General features: G+C 30.3%; 3 protein-coding genes across 3 annotated transcripts in view; 2 read left to right on the plus strand and 1 right to left on the minus strand.

Annotated features, from left to right (window-relative positions):
• Window positions 1–1,820: 1,820 nt before the first annotated feature.
• On the plus strand, window positions 1,821–6,498 carry LOC108782498 (RNA-binding protein 28). Its single transcript, XM_018550781.1, has 11 exons — window positions 1,821–1,892; window positions 1,967–2,118; window positions 2,264–2,429; window positions 2,506–2,765; window positions 2,876–3,225; window positions 3,735–4,110; window positions 4,972–5,140; window positions 5,204–5,421; window positions 5,511–5,660; window positions 5,733–6,095; window positions 6,328–6,498. The coding sequence occupies exons 1-11, from the start codon at window positions 1,874–1,876 to the stop codon at window positions 6,454–6,456; spliced, it is 2,352 nt and encodes a 783-aa protein (XP_018406283.1). The 5' UTR covers window positions 1,821–1,873; the 3' UTR covers window positions 6,457–6,498.
• Window positions 6,499–8,804: 2,306 nt separating this feature from the next.
• On the plus strand, window positions 8,805–15,962 carry LOC108782496 (cytochrome b5). Its single transcript, XM_018550778.1, has 4 exons — window positions 8,805–8,927; window positions 11,706–11,834; window positions 14,626–14,714; window positions 15,923–15,962. Exons 1-4 carry the CDS (start codon window positions 8,805–8,807, stop codon window positions 15,960–15,962), a joined length of 381 nt encoding a protein of 126 aa, XP_018406280.1.
• Window positions 15,963–17,211: 1,249 nt separating this feature from the next.
• The window catches only part of trp (transient receptor potential), a 225,954-nt gene continuing 221,652 nt past the window's right edge, over window positions 17,212–21,513 (minus strand). The window contains exon 21 of the mRNA XM_018550779.1: window positions 17,212–17,777. Within this exon, the coding sequence (XP_018406281.1) occupies window positions 17,212–17,777 (566 nt within the window). The remainder of the gene's footprint in view (window positions 17,778–21,513) is intronic.

Genomic DNA, 21,513 nt, shown 5'->3' on the forward strand with positions numbered 1-21,513 from the left:
TAGAGTCCTAGATATCAGAGAAGCGCAACCGGCTTAAGTCAGTATCGCAAAACTACTAAGAAAAGTAATAAAAATGGCGTCGTTTGCAGACGAACTATGAAATCCACCAATCGTCTGTTAGTCAGCCATTTTTAGTACCACTGAATGAATGTCATGATTGGCTGACAGTCAGCTAATCAGAATGCGGCACACCGGTTGCGCTTCTCTGATATCTAGGACTCTACCATATAGTAGTATTACATATATGCAGCTGGCATTACTTTGTATTGCATTTCTTTGCTTTATATGTTATATATTTATTGAAATCTTATTGCAGTTGGTTTCTGGTCTTTGTGTATAAGTGCTGTATAGTTTGATGAATGTTTTTATTTAATTCTTGCATGTGACAATTGTACATGATTATTAACTTATATTATGGCTTAAGTTGTACTTTGACATAACTTGTTATATTGTTATTTGTGATTATGTATAGTAATGTTTATTTGTTGCTATTGGTGCTCTTATGTTATTGAATTATTTATGTTAATAATAAATTACACAAAATCTGCTTGTATTCATTACGGCCATACATTAAGAACCCATTGTTTTTTTAGATCTTCACACTGAAGATGAAATAAAATTATTTATTCCTTTTTTCACCACCAGTGAAGGGTACTGCTGTGTCGTACAACCAACACGACTTATTATGATGTCACCACAATGATTATTAATATGTATATACGCATATATATTAAATATATCTATACATATATATATTTCATTTATTATCTCCTTTCATCACTATATTATCGACACGTTTAGCACATTATCAATCGCTTGATTTTTTAAATGATATACTTTCATTACTTCTGTTTCCTGTCAGCTAAAATTTTTCTGTTACTGTATTAAAAAATAAAAAAAATACTAAATACTAAAAATATTACAATTAAATACTACAATTGGATGCTTTTATTTGATTTTACTGCTTCAGACTATCTACTTAATTACATTTGTAACAGTTCTATTAGCATTTACTAATTTTTGTTCGCTGTGTTCACTTCGCTGTATTCACTTTGCTGTGTTCAAACGCTGCGCGCGATTTTCAGTTCTTTCCGGCGTAGTCCTAGTAATGGCGACTTCCGCTCTTATGGCCATATGCTGGATTCACACTGCATCCAATTTTCGTCGTACGATGACTCTGCAACCAATTAGAAGAATCGTATCATCGATACGAAGCAAAATTTTGTTTCCTGATTGGTTGCAGAGTCGTCATACGACGAAAATTGGATGCAGTGTGAATTCAGCAATACTCTCATTATAGGTACTCTAGTGAATACCGGCCTAGAGCTCTATCCATTTGTATAGTCGAAGCTCATGCATCCATGCATTTAGTTCATTTACATGGGGAACACGGATAGAGGAGCCACTAACGCTGGTACGGCCAGTTTGGAGGCCTTGTCAGTCTAGTAATATTTATGTCTATGTATGTAATCACATGGCATCTGATGACATCGAGAAGGAATTTGAAGGGCCTGTTATTTTCTTACGTTTCATGCAAAAACACGTCGAATAAGCGTAATTTCATTGATTTTTGAACTGCCTATTCTATATAATTACCAATTTTTATACATTTTTCGTTTTTACAAGAAAACGTATCAATTCAGTGTATTTTTATCAAAATTTTAGGTGGAGGGGGACTTTTTAACATTTACCAATATTGCAATTGAAAATAGAGACGCTCTTTCTATATGATCTAAAGGAGAAGTTAAAGGCACACTAAATTCCCTTTATCCGAAAGAATAAAAAAGTTGGATGTTTTATTGAGTTGATGTTTTGCTCTGAATTACAAATATATTGTAATTGTCACAAAACTCTTGTAAATTGACATATAAAAATGGGTAAACCATCTTATGGTAAGAATTTTAATAGCTCGATATAAAAATGACGATTTAGTTTAATTTACATAATTATTATTTGTATTGCTTAGGACAAAGCAGTGACAAGGGAAAAAAATTATCTTGGATGTATCGAAAGAAAGCTAAATTGAGAAGAGTAAAAAGTTCTGAAATAAAAGTAACTGATACTGAAAATATAAATGAACAGAATTCTAGAATAATTGTGAGGAATTTATCCTTTAAGGTACTTATGTTTGAGTATCTCCAGCGTAAAGTAGAAAAATTAATAAATAAATGTATTTTAATTATAGAAGAAAATGGTCTACTGCTAATATGTTATATTTTTTTCATACAAATTAATTTATTATGTAATGTTTATATTTTCTTAGGCAACTGAAGAGGATGTAAGAAGATTTTATGAGCCATTTGGTGAAATCAAAAAAATAAATTTCCTGAAGCGTCCAGATGGAAATCCAGTGGGATGTTTTATATACTTTAAACATGTTGAAGATGCTTCAAAAGCAATATTTAATACAAATAAAAAGGAGTTTCTTGGTATTTATAAAATCAGGCTTTTAGTTGCTTTAAAGGAAAAGTGATTTTGATATATATAAAACACTGCTCATTTTAGGAAGGAATATAAGCAGTAATTGGGCTATATCAAAATCCTGCGAAAAACTTGAAAAAAGTCTTGCTGAAAATCAAGAAACTGATAAAGATGAAGGATCTTTTCAGGATATTCAGAAAGAAAATAATAACGGTAGTAAAACTGAGAAAAATATAAAAATGAAGACTATATATAATCTGAAGAAGCAAAAGATGAGAAAGTTACATAAGATGAGAAAACAGAAAAAACGAGCTAGGATTGTAATAAGAAATTTAGCTTTTCAGGTATTTGTTATATATTATATAAAAGATGTTTCTTTTTTTTTTAATACTTTTGGTTATATTTAAAAGCCTTCTTCAATGAAAGTTAAAATTGGAAAGTACCTTTTTTGTAGGTTACAGAAGTTAATTTGAGGGAATATTTTGCTCAATATGGTGAAATAGGAGAAATAAAGATTTTAACTAAATCTGATGGTAAATCAACTGGAGTTGCATTCTTACAATATAATATTGTACAAAATGCTGCAAAGGCTATACATTATGCAAATATGCAACTTCTTTTAAACAGGCCTATGATAGTCGATTGGGCTGTTCCTAAAATAAAATTTTCTCAAAATAGTAAAAATGTGAAACTAGAAGTCAAAACTGAACCTATTGGTAACAATGAAGTACATAATATTTTAGAAATAAATACATCTTCTAACAGTAAAAATGATGTTAGTAATTCAGATGCTGAATCAGATAGGTATCTAAAGTTTCAACTATGTCAGAATTTAATTATCTAGTAGTAAAAATGGATATTGTCAGGATTATTAAGTAATGCGTTACTTGAAATGTTGTCACTGTTACTTTTTTTCAGTAACAAATATAATTGAATAATGACGTTACAATTTTTGAGTAACGATTATGATTTAATTATTTTTATTGTTACTTTCTAGCATATAAATTAACTTTCAGCGAAAAATTGATGGGCTTAGAATTTTATGATTTTCTCTTCATATTTATCGCATAAATTTGTATATATTTTATTTAAAAAGTAACATGAATAGTAACAGCTTGTTAGTTTTTGAATAATGGTTACTTTAAAAAAAAAAATGGTAACAGCAACGAGTTATAAAGTAACTTTGCCAATCCTGAACGTTATATGTGTATATACATATATATATATATATATATCTTTAAAAATTTATTTTAGTTTCCTCTAAATTAATAATTTGTTTTTTTCCTTTTTAAAAATAGTTTTATAATTTCCAGAGAAGTTGCAGTGGAGAGTATAAAGGAAGAGTCTGAATCTGATGATGAGATAAAAATACATGAAGCAGAAGATACGGATAATGAAGATGAAAGTGATGATAGTAATGATGATAATGATTCCAATGATGTAATTGATAGATCTGTTATTAAGAAAGAAGACATTTATGAAGAAAACAAATATTTTGCAAAAGGTCCAAATCGAGTGTCTAATGATGTTAGTGAAGGAAGAACAATTTTTCTAAAGAATGTACCATTCTCTGTTAAAAATGATGAACTTAAAAAATGTATGGAGCAATTTGGATCTGTCTACTATGCTCTCGTGTGTATGGATCCTCTGACTGAATATTCTAGAGGCACTGCATTTGTTAAATTTCGAGTAAGCGTAATTAATTTGATAATGGACTCAGCTCTGATGATCTTGACCTTAATATATATTATCAATATCGTACCTTCTGGAGGCAGATTTTAGACCGTGCTTGTTATTCATTTAAAAGTTATTTACAAGTAAAGTTGACAATATAAATAAGTAGGGTTGACAACTATCCGGATATCAGGATATCTGGATATGTGGAGATTCGGGCTAAATCATCAACACTAACGTTTTAACTGTATAATTTAATTAATCAATTATAACTATCATAAATAACTCAATATATCTTTCCACACAGAGCGAGATCTCTCTTTGCTTAGATATTCGATTTTTCGGGCGAAGTCCACTCCATCTAGGAACATTCAACTTTCCATGCAAAGCGAGGTTCATCCATGTCACTTGTTGTTCCTTAAAAAGTTATTAACGGATGAATTGAATCTTTTCTAGGCAGGAGTGAGATGGAGTGGATCTCACTTTGCATGGAAAATTGGATGTTGCTAGGTGGGGTGGATTTAACTTCGCGCAAATATTATACTCATTGTTGATATTAGTAAGAAAAATACAGACAACTTATTTTGAATAGGTAATATGGCAACAGAAATGCATGCAGCGTATATAAAGTGTCATATAATTATAAAATATTGTATTTTTTTTGTTAATAACTTTTTAGCAAAGACGACCTCAGAGTAAAATCTTTTGAAGATCACTCAGGGTCATTACCTTAACAATATATGTTAAGTCAAGGTCATCGGCGCTAGGTCCGTTATTGACAACATTTACCATTAATTTACTTTTAGATTAGATGTATTTTGAATCTTTCAATGTAGTTTTGTTTGTTATTATTATAAGAAATATTTTATTATGTAGCATGTTGAAGACGCCGAAAAGTGTTTGTCAGCTGGAACTGAATTACGTTTGCATGATCAAATAATCGAAGGCTACAGAGCATTACACAGAAATGAAGTTGAGGACAAAACGATTTCAAAGATAAAAAGGGTTAAGGATTCTAGGAATTTATATCTCATCAAAGAAGGAGGTAATGATCTGATCACGAAATATTGTTATATAAAACAATTTTAACATCACTATTGATTTCTAGTTGTGCTGGCCAAAAGTCCAGCTGCAGCGGAAGTATCAGTATCCGATATGGAGAAACGTTTGAAATTAGAGCAATGGAAATCTCAGATGTTACGTAACTTGAATATGTTTGTATCGAGAGTGCGGCTGGCTGTTCATAATTTACCTTCCAATTTTGATGATGAAAAACTTAGACAGTTATTTAAAAATCACAGTGGTCCTAAGGCTATAATTAAAGAAGTAATTTTATTCAAAATATATAAATGTTACTTTTTTAATGACATTTGAAATTATATAGGCATTAATTAATTTTATTTACAATTTTTAAGGCGCGAGTTATGCGTGATTTAAAAAATGTTCATGTGACGGGGAAAGGAAAATCGAAGGAGTATGGATTTGTTTCATTTACCACTCATGAAGATGCGCTTAAAGCTTTAAGAAGTATAAACAACAATCCAAATATATTTTCTAAAAGCAGAGTAAGATTATAATTTAATTTTTATTATTAATCATGTTGACCTCGAATATATCAATTTATAAATTTGATATAGAGACCTATAGTTGGATTCTCGATAGAGAATCGTATCTTGGTGAATGCAAAAGAAAGAAGAATTCGGAAAAGTCGCGAGCACAATCCGTTGTGGTCTGGAAACACAGATAAAAGGAAAAATAAGGACAAGGAAGAAGTTCGAACTAAACGAGTTAAAGTCAGAAAATTAAATGACCAAGAAAAGTCATATGCAGGCATGACCAGCAAATTAGGCCAGGATAAATTAAGATCAAATTTTAATCTCAAGTCACAAGCTGCATTACATACGATGACCGTAAAAAAACAGAAGAAATTAAATAAAACGGCAAAACAATTAAACATCGTAAAAAAGGAAAAGATGAAGAAAAGACAAGATAACATACCAGTAAGATATATTAATTATGATTCTTATTCACAAAAATTTTATTTAAATTTTTTAAAAATTTGTTTTAATTGTATAGAATTTTTTTATTTATGGATATTTTGGGCTGTCTTTCGATATTCACTGTCAATGCTAAAAATCTGTAGTATTATGTTACATGCATTGTAAGTTTTCACCATTAGTAGTGAATATCGGAATACAGACTTTATAACACTTGTAATGTTATTTTTTTTAGTTGAAAAAAGCGAAGAAATTTGATGCAGATGATGCAAAATTTAATAAGCTTCTCAATAATTATAGGAATAAATTAAAAGGAATTGATTTGAAAAAGTCGAAATGGTATGAATCCTCGGCTGAATCTTAATATGCAGAAAGATGAAAAAAATTTGATATTTTGTAGAATAACACGAACATTTTAATTATATATTATACTAATGTATTGTCACTTCCGTAATATATGTATAAGCTAAAAGAATGATTTTAGTAATCAGGAATTTTCTCTTTACTGTTGATTATTTAATTCCTACTATCTTAACTCCTACTAAATTATTTTGTCAAAATAAAATAATTAAGTTAGTATTTATAGTTAATTTTTATATATAAGTCTTAAGTACAGTCTTAAAACGTTACAAGTCATTTGCTAATCGGAACCGTATTAGCATCTTGATTAATTAACTTTCTATAATAAGCCACTACCTAATATATGATACATATAAATTTTAAGTCGTAAGAAATTGACCAATTACAATCGAACGATATAAATAACTGACTATGATTTGTCAATTTATTACGGCTTGAGATTATAGCTTTATAGATGATGCCTTCCTTACTGTAGAAAGCCCATATAAGATATTACTTAAAACGGTCTTAAAATAAAAACTATAAAAACTATTGGCCTATATGTATTTTATTTTTTCACTCTAAAGTCTCAGACACAATAATTTCCATTTCCTGCATTCGCCTTCTCACTTACGAGCTCTATGCTCTCCCATTTGCGAGTAATATTCTGTCAAGTATCTAAATATCATATATATGGTATACATATATATATATATATATCCTTACTCGTATGTACAGCGTGTCACAGAAGATAATCTGGTAAATATTTCGAATTACACAGCCAACCGCAAATGACTTCCGAGTGACCTTGACCTTGACCCTCAAGAAGGTCAAGGTCATTGACCATTCCCGTCGCTCGTCATTCGTTGAAAAGTTATTAACCAAAAAAGATTTTAAAATAACCTACTATTTCTGCTATATATGTACGATATTAAGTACTATTCTGCATCCCCTCTCCTTATGTGAATGTGTTAAATCTTCTACGCGAAGCAACTCTCATCCCCCTCCCCCCTGTGCACGGGCACACGACTTCCATGGTAAATATCTAGAAAATGGGAAGCACCTACGTTATTTGTAAAGTAACTTTCATCCCCCCCTCTGCACAGGGGCACACGACTTCTACGATTATACTGTTGCTATGATAGTACTGTTGGGGCAGACCCCCTGTGACGGTGTGGGTGCGGGGGGTTGGCCGAAGGCCGTTCTCTTGCACCCGCCCGTGTGTGTGTAAAATATCAAGTAATAGACTCATAATCGTTATACATATAACGAATGGAACGCACGCACGCACGCACGCACGCACGCACGCACGCACGCACGCACGCACGCACGCACGCACGCAAATTTGCTTGTATACAATATCTCTCTTTAAAATTATGTAGGGGAAGGGAGGGCAAAATGGAAGGCGAGGGCAAAACAGAAAATATCATGTACCTATCAAATATCCGAGAGACCTTACAAATCGTTATCTTACGAAATAAGATAGCAACTCATCACATACTTAAGATCCCGTCTGTGGCACGTTCAGATATATTGGAACAGCTATTTAAAAAAATGTGCTGCCATATATTTTCCACTTTGCCCTCTCTTCCCTTGCATCAATTGATTAGAATGTGTGATTAAAACATAAGCACATTTCTTCTCGTTGCGGCTTTGATAATATATTGCGAATACGTTTTCGTGACATGCATCATTGTTATAGTCGCCTAAATTCAGGGCTGGACATGTGTTTAAAATACTTTTATTTGATAACAGTATTTGTAAGACGATTATATCATATATACTTTGTATTTTAGCGGTGTACATACATGAAAATATTCTGCCTTTTATGTTTTTTATGGAAAAAAGTATATAAAAATATTTTATATTTTGTATATTTCGGTATTAATAATAAAAGATTGAAAGTATTTTGTATTTTAAATACTAAAAGATATTGACGATTAATGTTATTATTTAAATTATGAGATACATAAAGTTTTCAACCTTTCAATTTTAAATACAAAATACGTAATCTTTCATGTACACCGCTAAAATATAAAATATAAAATCTACTTTTATTGCGAAGGCTGTGTTTTAAATAAAGATATTTTAAATACATGTGTCCAGCCCTGCCTAAATTATAATTGCGACGATTTATGGGAAAGTTACAACAATATGTGCAGAAAAGTGACATTATTTTGCATCAGTTGCACGATATAGTACTGAGACAGTAATAATGGACTCAGTTATCAATATATGCCTCTCTAAAATCGCGATATGCTTATCTTTCATATTTTCTGCGAGCACCGTAATCCTCAGAACATTGGCACATGTTACTTACATTTGCGGATGCAAAGTTCTCTCTCTTTTTTTCACAAAAGGTTTAGTAGAAGCATGTCCTATCCAACAATTCGCTATTCGCTCGCAGATGTTGTGAAGTGCAACGGCAAAAACGGAGCGAGAACATGGATCGTCGTCCATGACAACATTTACGATGTAACGGATTATATGCAACAGGTACATACATATATAAAATCGTGTATCAAAAAGTGTAGATATATTTTTCCCCTTAAGCAATTAAATTTTTTTTACATATATTAAATTATTATAATATATTTTATCCATAAAAAGCGTTAAAATAAAAGATTAGAAAATAAATATTTTACATATTTTATGTAAAAGTATATTTAAAAAGGATATGAAAAATTTTTTTTATAAATGATTCACTTTTTCATTTCTTTATTTTAATTACTTTTTAAGTAGAAAAAGTTGAATTGTGTAAGACTCGAAAAATTTTATTTAAAATAAAACATATCAATAATATCGATATCAAAATTATACATAATGTAGAGAAAGAATGTACGGGCGAGTGTCTTATTTTACATTCGACAGTCAAATATTTGGGAACTGCAAAGTTTTATGTCTGGATTTATAATAAATGTTTTAAGTCTTAAGACGTAAGAAAATTAACCAATTACAGTCGAATTCGAGAAGAATAACACAGGATCACAAAAAAAAATTGATGAAAGGTTCATTTGACCAGACTAGGTTTTTTGTACGTTTTTGGGGTCGCTGAACACGAATCTGAAGTCCGTTTTCCTTCATCACGTCAGGAGTTTTTCCTAACCTCAAAAAACATGGCGGATTTCATGTGACGATGTGACCGGAAAACTTTTTTAAATAACGACGGATTTGCTTGAAACTTGGTATTTGGGGGTTTTAGGGGTCGCTGATTACAAATATGAAGTAAAAAGATAATTTGAGTGATTTTAGTGAAGAGCAAGGCGAAAGATTCCATCAGGATTTACAAGAAATTGAAAAGAGTAGATATCAGGGTGCTTATGGTCACATGTTGTCAGACTACTGCTGGTCATTAAAGCTAGAGAGACACATCAAACCAACATAAAAGAAAAGCATTACGGAGATCATTCAAAACTAAAAAAACTCGTTATTACACTACAACACAAGATATGTAGAATGTCTATTTCGAAGTTTTAAATCTCATTTGAGAATGTTGAGAAGCGAGGGTAGATACATAAGTCTAATCAAACATCCTAAATGAAAGATAAGCTTCCTCATGCCACGACATTGTTCTTGGTTATGGTTGAATAATGTAATGGTTAAATATAGGTAATTACTAAATAAAGGACATCTCGATCTCATATTGGATATTTATTTTGAAAATCTGACTTCATATTCGTAATCAGCGATTACCCCAAAAATCCCCAAATACCAAGTTTCAAGCAAATCCGTCGTTATTTAAAAAAGTTTTCCGGTCACATGAAATCCGCCATGTTTTTTGAGGTTAGGAAAAACTCCTGACATGATGGAGGAAAACGGACTTCAGATTCGTGTTCAGCGATCCCAAAAACGTACAAAAAACCTGGTCTGGGGGCCTATTCTGTACACGCTTACCGACAATTGTCGGTGTCGTTAAGTAGCGATAACCAATGATATGGACTGTTCTACGAGAAAAGAGCGATTCTTATTGGCTATCGCTACTTAACGACACCGACAGTTGTCGGTAAGCGTGTACAGAATAGGCCCCCTGAGGCCCTATTCTGTAACTCGTCAAGCAGTTAACGACATCGTTGCGCAGCTTTTTATACCATAAGATATCTGCGCAACGATGTCGTTAACTGCTTAACGAGTTACAGAATACGGCCTCAGTGGCCCTATTCTGTAACTCGTTAAGGCAGTTAACGACATCGTTGCGCAGCTTTTTATACCATAAGATATCTGCGCAACGATGTCGTTAACTGCTTAACGAGTTACAGAATACGGCCTCAGTGGCCCTATTCTGTAACTCGTTAAGGCAGTTAACGACATCGTTGCGCAGATATCTTATGGTATAAAAAGCTGCGCAACGATGTCGTTAACTGCTTAACGAGTTACGGAATAGGGCCTCTGGTCAAATGAACCTATCATCAATTTTTTTTTTTGTGATCCTGTGTAATCGACTACGATTCGTCCATTCCTTATGGTTTAAGGCATAATCTCTATTGTAAATCTGGATTTATGCTTCGGTCTTAACCCTAAAATTCTAAAATTCAGCCAATAGAATATGCCTAGAATATGCCACAACCTTGCTTTAATCATTAGGCTTTACCCCGGATCTACAATAGGTGTTTTCTGTAATATCAATCTGGTGTAGCTTGTAGCAATGACGTACTATACAATTATATTGCTGCAATCACATGAATAGTTGCCATAGTTTACTATTTAACCTGGTCATATATAGCATCATTAGATTTCTGAATAAGTCAACTACATTGTTTCCTCTGTATATCTGTAAACCCAGTGAGAAATGACAATGAAATCGACGTCGAATCGACATCGATTCGATGTCGATTTCATTATCATTTCTCATTGGAAAAATTTCAAAGTCTAGCCGAAATAATCGGGTTCATATATATTCTGCGTATATATAGGAATAATTTAATAAATTAGATTTAAAAAGCGATCATAATATTAAAAGGCTCCTTATAATAAAATAATGTAAAAAAATTTAAAAACGACTATTAGGAGTCAACGCAGTAAGAAGTGCGCAATAAATATATACTTTCGATAATATAAAAATATGTTTAATACTAAATCTTGAAGTAGTCAAATAAAATTATGACTATAGAATTTATTTATTTGATTACTTCAAAATTTAGTATTAAACATATATTTTTATATTATGAAAAGTATACATTTATTGCGCACACTCTTCTTACTTGACTTCTAATAGCCGTTTTTAAATTTGTTTAAATTAGATTTAAATTATTATAGATAGAAATATATTATTTGAAGCATCCTGGTGGTCCAGAAATAATCGACGAATATGCAGGAAAAGACGCAACGAGTGGATTTGATGAATTCAGACATTCTTCAGATGCGACAAAGATACTTAAAAAGTATTTGATCGGTGAACTTAAAGACGTAAGCATTAATTAATTTTAAGTTGATGTCAAGATCACGATTTAACAAATCGGAAACCTCAGTAATACCTATGATTTTGTAATTCTCTTCCGTGGTATTGAGTTAGACAAAAACAAACAATATAATTCTTCAAGGGCGAATGAGAGTACAGCGATGTTGTTGAATTGCAAACAAAAAGTAGTCGGATCCTTATAAATTCTTTTATTCAAATGATGAATAAGTAAAAACGTTTCGACTTATTTTAAGTCATCTTCAGTTTAGGTTTCCCATAAAGGATCATTACATCTTGCAAATAAGTCCCATCCAATTGATCAGACGAACTGTGTCTTAACGAGATCCAAAGATTGTCATATAGAACAAAGAATTAAAATTAATTAAAAATATTTGGATCTCGCAAGACACAGTTCGTCTGATCAGTCAATTGGATGGGACTTACTTGCAAGATGTAATGATCCTTTATGGGAAACCTAAACTGAAGATGACTTAAAATAAGTCGAAACATTTTTACTTTCATCATTTGAATAAAGGAATTTATAAGGATCCGACTACTTTTTGTTTGCGACCCAACAACATCGCTGTATTCTCATTCGTCTTTGAAGAATTATATTGTTTATTTTTGAATTTGGAGAGTCCGTGAGATTTCACACTGTTTAAATGTTTAGACAAAAACATTTGATTGTTCGTTTTTATCTCATGCGCATGTCTGACCAATCTAATAGCATATATGATAGAGAATCATGAAATCACAGATATTACCTACAAGATTTTGTAACAGCTAGAGTCCTAGATATCAGAGAAGCGCAACCGGCTTAAGTCAGTATCGCAAAATTACTAAGAAAAGTATTAAAAATGGCGTCGTTTGCAGACGAAATATGAAATCCACCAATCGTCTATTAGTCAGCCATTTTTAATACCACTGAGTGAATGTCATGATTGGTTGACAGTCAGCTAATCAGGACGCGGAACATCGGTTGCGCTTCTCTGATATCTAGGACTCTAGTAACAGCTAACTCACAATAATCATTATGGCTCTCAGACTCTTTCCGATATACCAGGTTTTTTTTTATCATGTAGTATACGATGGTATACGATATCGAATACGGTGTACTCCCTCTGTAAAATACGAGTATTCTATGAAGTATAATTACAAAAAACAATTTGTAGCTGTGTGTATACATTATTAAATATTTGAGAAACGCTTGTGCAAGTTAATTAATTGTTAATGTTAGTTGATGCTTGATTTGTATCAAAATATAATAGTATTATCAATATAATAATTAATAAGTAAGGGAGAGTGGTTCAAATCGGACCGAAGAATGCATTTTTACATTTTCCATTATAGTTCGACACAGGTAAGAGATACGTCAAAATGGTTTAAAGCAAAAATGAAAAAAATTAAATAATCTTTCGAACAGCACCTTTGCGGTTTTATGATCGGACCTCTCCTATTTTTATGGACTTTTAGACAGAATTTTAAAATATTTTAATTAATAGGAAGGCTGCGATTGCCTACATGCACGATTGTATACATTGCTCACTGATTGGCCAATTTAAAAATAATATAACCTCATTGGTAAAGTACGGAAAAGTTACTAGGCACTGATCGATGTGAGTGGTGTGTGCAATCGGGAATATAGGCAAACTAGAGGCCTACAAACAGAGATGCGACATTGCGTCGGTTGGGTTAGGTAACCACCGCCATTTTAATTCAATATAAGTGCTCTTGACCAATAAGCTGATGACAGTTGATGCAAAAGGTAGATTAGGTTAGGTTAAGTCCGATATTAAATATTCACACAAATAAGAATATTTACACTATAATAATAGTTTTTTTATTGCACTTCGACACTGTATTGTCTAAATTTTTCTCTCTCTATATATATGTACATACGTTATAAAACTATATCTATTATATTATATATTAGATGCAATAGTGAATTAAAATGGCTCTCTGATCACGTGATTTAGACAGCCAATCAAGCTATACCCTTCAATGACGCATCTCTGTTTTCTAGGTCTCTAGTCGAGACCTGTAAGTTATCTACTGTACCTATATAGGTCTGATTTGGACACCTAAAGAGAGGTCCGATTTAAATACGGGTTCTTTCGAACCATTGGAATAAATTTTACAATAAACCGCAAAAATAATCACAAAACTCTTGATATTTTTGAATCCTACATTCTTTAATTATCTTAAATCAATTAAATTTTTAATATCTTTTAAATAATGATTTACAAGGATTTTCTTTTTTAAAAAAATTTTCGCGTAGTAGCCGAAGATACATATTTGCGTCTATTCTATGAACGTTATGACAGAGTACTGCCAAACTGCTGTCACATGTTAAATGTCTTATAAGGAGTAAGGACTTTATAAATAGTACGCAAATCTGCTTAACTTTATTTATTTATATTAAAAAGGTCCGATTTGAAACACGGTCCGATTTAGGACATTCTCCCATACGTATAATCATTTCAAGTAGGTTTGAATTCCTCATTTCACATGTTTCCGTTATTCAGCTGGTAAGGAAATTGCAAAAAGTCATTTATTTTTACTATATATCTAAAGATTGGCATGAATCACTTGGATTTGCAACGTGGATTAAAAGGATGGTTTTGTTTATTTTTGGACGCAACAAGTCTAGAAATATGGTTCCGATTGTTAGAAAATGTATGCCCACACAGGAACACACATCTGGATTTCTTTCATTAAAATATGAGTCAATTAAGTTACCTTATATGATATATGCTAAATGTGATATAATACCACTATATATAATACATTACTTTACAGGAGGATAAAAGAGGTAACAGAATGAAGAAGCAGTATGCGACTAACGGAATAAAAATGAAAGGAATGGGGGGGGATAATCAAAAACAAAGGTACGTTATTTAATTACTAATAATATTAATATTTATACATATTAATCATAATACGAAAAATGATCATATCGTTTAATATCACTCAATAACAGAAATGACAGGAAAAATTTATCTATCCAAGAAGCAATTCTTCCATAACAGGAAGGAACAAATGTTATACATACACGAATATACATATTAGGATGAGCCGAAAAAAAATTTTTATTTAAATCGATTAGGAATACTAATCCAAAAATTAGCTATGGACCTCAATATAATCTGGGTAAAATTTCATCAAAATCGATTAATATTTTCAGGTTGTTCCTTGACTTTGAAATTAGTAAGTTTACGCATTTCTTAGATACATGTGTCAAAATTAGAAAAAATATTTGAATTTTATTACAATTTCAATTCAAATCAGACCTGATACAGCCTAATCAAACCTAATATTGTATTTAATAAATGTACATACACAAACAGAATAATAAATAAATATTAATAAATATAATTGTAACTTGTTTTCTCCTGTTGCTAATGTTGGGTTTATTTAAATCTAAAATATATTATTTTATGTATTATACATTTATGTATTATACAGTTTTACTCTGGTTTGATTAGGCTTTATCAGGGTGTGATTTGAATTAAAATTGTAATGAAATTCGAATATTTTTTTAAATTTTGACACATGTATCCAAGAAATGTGTAAACTTATTAATTTCAAAGTCGAGGGGCAATCTGAATATATTAATCGATTTTGATAAAATTTTATCCAGATTATATTGTGAGGTTCATAGCTAACTTTTGGGGGATATTTCTAATCAATTAAAAAAAAAATTTTTTTTTATTCATCCTAATATACACTCCAGGCCAAAAGTTTGGATACACTACTCTGAGGAGCATTAAAATATGTATGTTCGCCCGTTGTGTGTCCATTGTCAGCTCCTGAACTTTGGCGAGTGCTACAAGATTCCTGGATATTCCTGCCACTAAAAACACTAAATAAGCTTGTCGCTAGAATGCCACGACTTTTAAATACAAATATAACAATTATCACATTTTTGTTAAGTGTATCCAAACTTTTGGCCTGAAGTGTACATATACAAATTTTCATCACACAAATTTTTTTACGCAAAAGGAATTAATTTAGTAATAATTCTTTATAACAATGCAAGTTGATAGATTAAACACAAGCACTTCTTATTGTTAATTTTACTATTTTCATATTTTAGGCCCTTCTTAAGGATGATCTGCGGTAAATGTATACGTTAAAAAACGCATCGTAAATATCAATTGCTTATGTTATTTTAAATATCTATAATTGTATTTATCACATGACATCTATATTATATTCGCTATCTAAATACAGCATCGTTTGTGACGTGTACATTGTATTATTGATAAGAATCATCAAAATTAAAAATCATCTTATCGCTCGTACGTGATATTGAACATGTAAGAATGAACAGAGAAAATCGATAACAAATTACATTTATATGAATCATACATCATCTGCTTATAGCATTCATGAACAATCAATGTTTTTACTTAACGGAATTTCCAATGTTACACGCTTACATGTAATCTAATCTTATTAAGAAAAATTTTGTGATTTGAGAACTGTTTCTTTTTAAGTTAAATCTAACAAAGTTTAATTAAGTTAAACATATTTAATAAAGTTCACTAAATTAATTTTGTTAAATGAATTCAATAAAATAATTTTATTTTATAAACAATTATAATATAGGGAAGACCGGCGGTTGATACAATGAAATGTCGAAAAGCTAATAACTTCATACCTATACAATGTATAGTATACATATATATGATATTCTCTTCTTTTTACTGTAGATTGCTGATAATAAATTCGATTTGATTTGTTTTCGAATATATTGTCAAAGATTTGATTCGATTCGACTTCACAATTTATAATACTAGTCCAAATTCGAATTAATTCGCCCTTCTCTATGTGTTAGATATATATCTATTATTATAATAATGTGCTCATATTAATAAGCATTGAGCGCTAATTGTATCACATAAAATCGTTATCTAGAATAGGCGCATTCAACGGACTTAACAGTTTAGTGAGCGCTCACTGTTATTGGTGTATTCTTCTAAATTTCTGATTGGATATGAGAAACATATTCGCCTATTCTAATGCGCCTATTCTAGATAACGATTTTATGTGATACAATTAGCGCTCAATGTTTATTAATATGAGCACATTATTATAATAATAGACGTTAAAAATAACGGAGTTTAAAAAACAGATATATTTAAGTTTAATAAGCTATATATTTTAAAAATTAAAATATTTAAATTTTAAAAATACATAAATAATTTTAAATAAATATTTATTTAAATAATAAGATAAAGAGTGCTTTCTAACAAGAGAAACACAGATAACATAATATAACACAATAAATCAAAATATTTTTATATTGTTTGCTAATGTTAAATAAAGATGAAATACATGTGTACACCTGTGTCTTTTACTGGAAAGCACCAAAATATTCAATTAAATCCAACCTCCTATTACTCGACCGGTTGCTTTTGACTTTCCTTGCAATTTTGTAGTTTGAACTGGTTCAAGTTTCGTTCTTGTTACGACAGATTCAACACATTTTTCTGTATCAATTTTCTTTTCTACTTCTGAGGTCTTCTGTCCAATGTTATCATTATCATCTCCCTCTGCATTTTTCGACTGCTGACACTTATTTTTACTATTTACCGTCTCTTCTTCCTTTTGCTCGTCTAATGTTTCTCGTTTGCATGTTACTTCACTTTTTTCTTGCTGTTGCTTTTGAACATTTTCCGTTTCTTCGACTTTTTTCTCTTGATTGAACGTAGCAGATGATATTGACTGCTTACTTATTTCTTCTCCTACGGAATCTTCGGGTATGGGTGATGGTGATCTAACTTCAGTTTTAACATTGAGTTCTGTTTGTTTATCCATACTGTTGTTTGCAGACTTTAGTAGACCTTTTTTAAACGTTTCAACAGGTCGTGGAACTACATTTGTAGAAGTTTCCGTTAACATAATTTTGTTGCTTCTTTGAGGAGCCTCCTCAGTTTCATTATCATCTGTATTTGCGTGTACAAATGAGTAATATTTCAATTAAAAATTATAAAATTATTCCAGTTCGAAATTGCATCAACAATAATGGGAGTATTCTGAACCGGGTTAGTTTAGCTTATTTTTTTTCTAGATGTTGGCAGTTTCGTAACTAAACCGAAAAGTGTTCCGAATCCGATGGACGGTCGTGTTATTCATACATATGACCATCCGTCAGATTCGGAACACTTTTCGGTTTAGAGAGCTGCCAACATCTAGGAAAAAAAAATAAGCTAAACTAACCCGATTCGGAATAGACTAAAGACCTATAATGAAAGATGCGCCAACCGCGAACGGCCCGTGATTGGTCCGCCATTGCGTACCCGTGCCAACCTTACCTGACGCTGTCAAGCTAGGTGAGAAGATGAGAGCCTGTTACGTATATGGTTATAAAAATATGTAGGTAAAAATTGCGAAGTATGGTCTTGTTTTATGAAATATGTAATATTATGATAATGATATAATATTATGATGTATAATGTCATTCGAGTCTTCACAAGATGTTGGTGTGTGATAAATAAATCCTTTATTGTAGAACAATTGTATACGTTTCGATCCTCATTCGGATCCTTATCAATATGTACATCTAATGATATTAAAGTGCTTCCTGGAACACTGTACATTATAAATCAAACTAAATTATCAACGTTATGTTAACAAAGAAATACAAAGAATATTAAATAATTACATGTTATATATTAATAACTAAAGAACTATCAGGTTGTATTAATGACAGTAAAAAACAATATAAGATTAAAATATAATAAAAAAATGTTATAAAATTATAAAATTAACAATTCTTCCATAAAATGTAAAAATGTAATAAACTTACATAATATATTAGATGTGAAACGATGTAATATGTTATCATGTCAAGTGGTAAAGCGATAATGTTATTAATACATAATATAAAAATGACTATTAGAAGTTAAAGGTTATTGAAAATATGAAAATCAGTTATTTATAAATAAACAATCATATGCCTTGTCAAGTAAATCCGTATCTGTCTGTAAATTTAAACTGTTCTTTTGTCGATGAATATGTAGCATTTCTGATATGAGTCTTTTATTTAAAATAATCTCCTCGTCAAGAATTTTAACATTATCCCAATCAAATTCATGCGAGAATTCTAGTCTGTGATCTGTAATTACCGATTTTTGTTGCGTGTTCCTATTAATATGATTTTTGTGTTCTGATATTCTAGTTTTTAGAGTCCTCTTTGTTTGTCCCACATATGTTGCATCACAATCACAACAAGAGATCTTGTATACTATATTAGAGTGTAACATAGTCTGTAATGTGTCTTTCTGTACTTTAATAATACTGTCCAAATTATTGATACCTTTATAAGCCAGTTTATAAGTTTCACATTTATTAAAATAATTCTTAATTTTATTAGGCAAATTAGATATATATGGCATTGTGAAATAATTTAACTTTTTGTTATTATTAAGATTATTGTCATTATTAGTTACTCTATCAATATTATTATGTAAATCCAATTTCTTATATATTCTTCTCTTTATAGTATCAAAAATCAATTTAAGTGGATACCCATTATGTAATAAAATTTTTATAATTTTGTCTAAGTTTTGTTCGTGAAAGGATGGATGAGACAAATGTAGAACTCTATCCGTTAAACTAATTATAACTCCTATCTTGTGACTCTCATGGTGTTGTGAAAAATAATTAAGATATCTTCCTGATGATGTTGGTTTTTGATACCAATCATATATAATAGAATTATTATTTTTTATTAGAGTAACATCAAGAAAATTAAGTCTGTTTTTACCTTCTTCTAATGTAAACTGAATCCTAGGATGATAATTATTGAATTTATTTAAAAGTATATTTATATTATCTTGATTAATTGCTAAAGCAATGTCGTCCACATATCTCATATAAAATGTGGGTTGTATAGTTAAACTGTCTAAACATTTTACTTCCAATTCTTGTAAAACTAAGTCAGCTATAATGGGTGATAATGGAGAACCCATAGGAACCCCATATGTTTGTTTATAAATTTTGTCATTAAAAATAAAAAAGGAAGACTCTAATACTAATTTTATGGCAATCATGAATTCTTCTTTATTCAAATTTGTATTATTTTGTATTACAGACCATTTATTATTGATACTATTATTAACTAAATCAATTGGAATATTCGTAAATAAAGATACTACATCTAATGAATACAACTGATCTTCCTCTTTAATTCGTAATTTATGAATATTCTTCGTGATATGGAAACTATTAACAACTGAATATTCATTTTTAGGTATACTTATTTTGAGAATGTGATGCAACAAAGTGGCTAAATTGTGTAATGGACTACCTATAGAAGATATAATAATACGTAAAGGATTATCCATTTTGTGTACTTTAGGGACACCATAAGCTAAATATCTTTCAACACAATGCCATATATATCTAATTTGCCTAATAAAATTAAGAATTATTTTAATAAATGTGAAACTTATAAACTGGCTTATAAAGGTATCAATAATTTGGACAGTATTATTAAAGTACAGAAAGACACATTACAGACTATGTTACACTCTAATATAGTATACAAGATCTCTTGTTGTGATTGTGATGCAACATATGTGGGACAAACAAAGAGGACTCTAAAAACTAGAATATCAGAACACAAAAATCATATTAATAGGAACACGCAACAAAAATCGGTAATTACAGATCACAGACTAGAATTCTCGCATGAATTTGATTGGGATAATGTTAAAATTCTTGACGAGGAGATTATTTTAAATAAAAGACTCATATCAGAAATGCTACATATTCATCGTCAAAAGAACAGTTTAAATTTACAGACAGATACGGATTTACTTGACAAGGCATATGATTGTTTATTTATAAATAACTGATTTTCATATTTTCAATAACCTTTAACTTCTAATAGTCATTTTTATATTATGTATTAATAACATTATCGCTTTACCACTTGACATGATAACATATTACATCGTTTCACATCTAATATATTATGTAAGTTTATTACATTTTTACATTTTATGGAAGAATTGTTAATTTTATAATTTTATAACATTTTTTTATTATATTTTAATCTTATATTGTTTTTTACTGTCATTAATACAACCTGATAGTTCTTTAGTTATTAATATATAACATGTAATTATTTAATATTCTTTGTATTTCTTTGTTAACATAACGTTGATAATTTAGTTTGATTTATAATGTACAGTGTTCCAGGAAGCACTTTAATATCATTAGATGTACATATTGATAAGGATCCGAATGAGGATCGAAACGTATACAATTGTTCTACAATAAAGGATTTATTTATCACACACCAACATCTTGTGAAGACTCGAATGACATTATACCTTACACTTAGATTTATTCAAACGAGTCGATATAATATTATTTTTATATAATATTATGATATTATTTATTCTAAATATTTTAACATTCAATGTTTAGATTCAAATAAAATTTAAAGCTAAAAATGACACTAATTGCTCAAATATATGAAAATTTTATTAATCATCAATATTCAAATATATAAACATGTATAATTATTTTTTTATTTGTTATATTCAATCATATGTTCCATCAAATGTATTGCCTTTTTCATTCGATTCATTTCGTAGGATTATTTTAATGCTCTTAAGTATTTTATTTTTCAATTTCAAACATCTGATGATTTCGGATGCGATCGTACAT

This window comes from Cyphomyrmex costatus, unplaced genomic scaffold, assembly GCF_001594065.2.
Source record: "Cyphomyrmex costatus isolate MS0001 unplaced genomic scaffold, Ccosl1.0 scaffold129, whole genome shotgun sequence".
Taxonomy (NCBI): Eukaryota; Metazoa; Arthropoda; class Insecta; order Hymenoptera; family Formicidae; genus Cyphomyrmex; species Cyphomyrmex costatus.

Coding starts and splice junctions, on each gene's coding strand:
- LOC108782498 (XM_018550781.1), top strand. Junction 5,141..5,203: donor ATATCTCATCAAAGAAGGAG/GTAATGATCTGA, acceptor ATTGATTTCTAG/TTGTGCTGGCCAAAAGTCCA. Junction 6,096..6,327: donor AAAGACAAGATAACATACCA/GTAAGATATATT, acceptor TATTTTTTTTAG/TTGAAAAAAGCGAAGAAATT.
- LOC108782496 (XM_018550778.1), top strand. CDS start 8,805: ATGTCCTATCCAACAATTCGCTATTCGCTCGCAGATGTTGTGAAGTGC. Junction 11,835..14,625: donor TGATCGGTGAACTTAAAGAC/GTAAGCATTAAT, acceptor ATTACTTTACAG/GAGGATAAAAGAGGTAACAG. Junction 14,715..15,922: donor GGGGATAATCAAAAACAAAG/GTACGTTATTTA, acceptor TTCATATTTTAG/GCCCTTCTTAAGGATGATCT.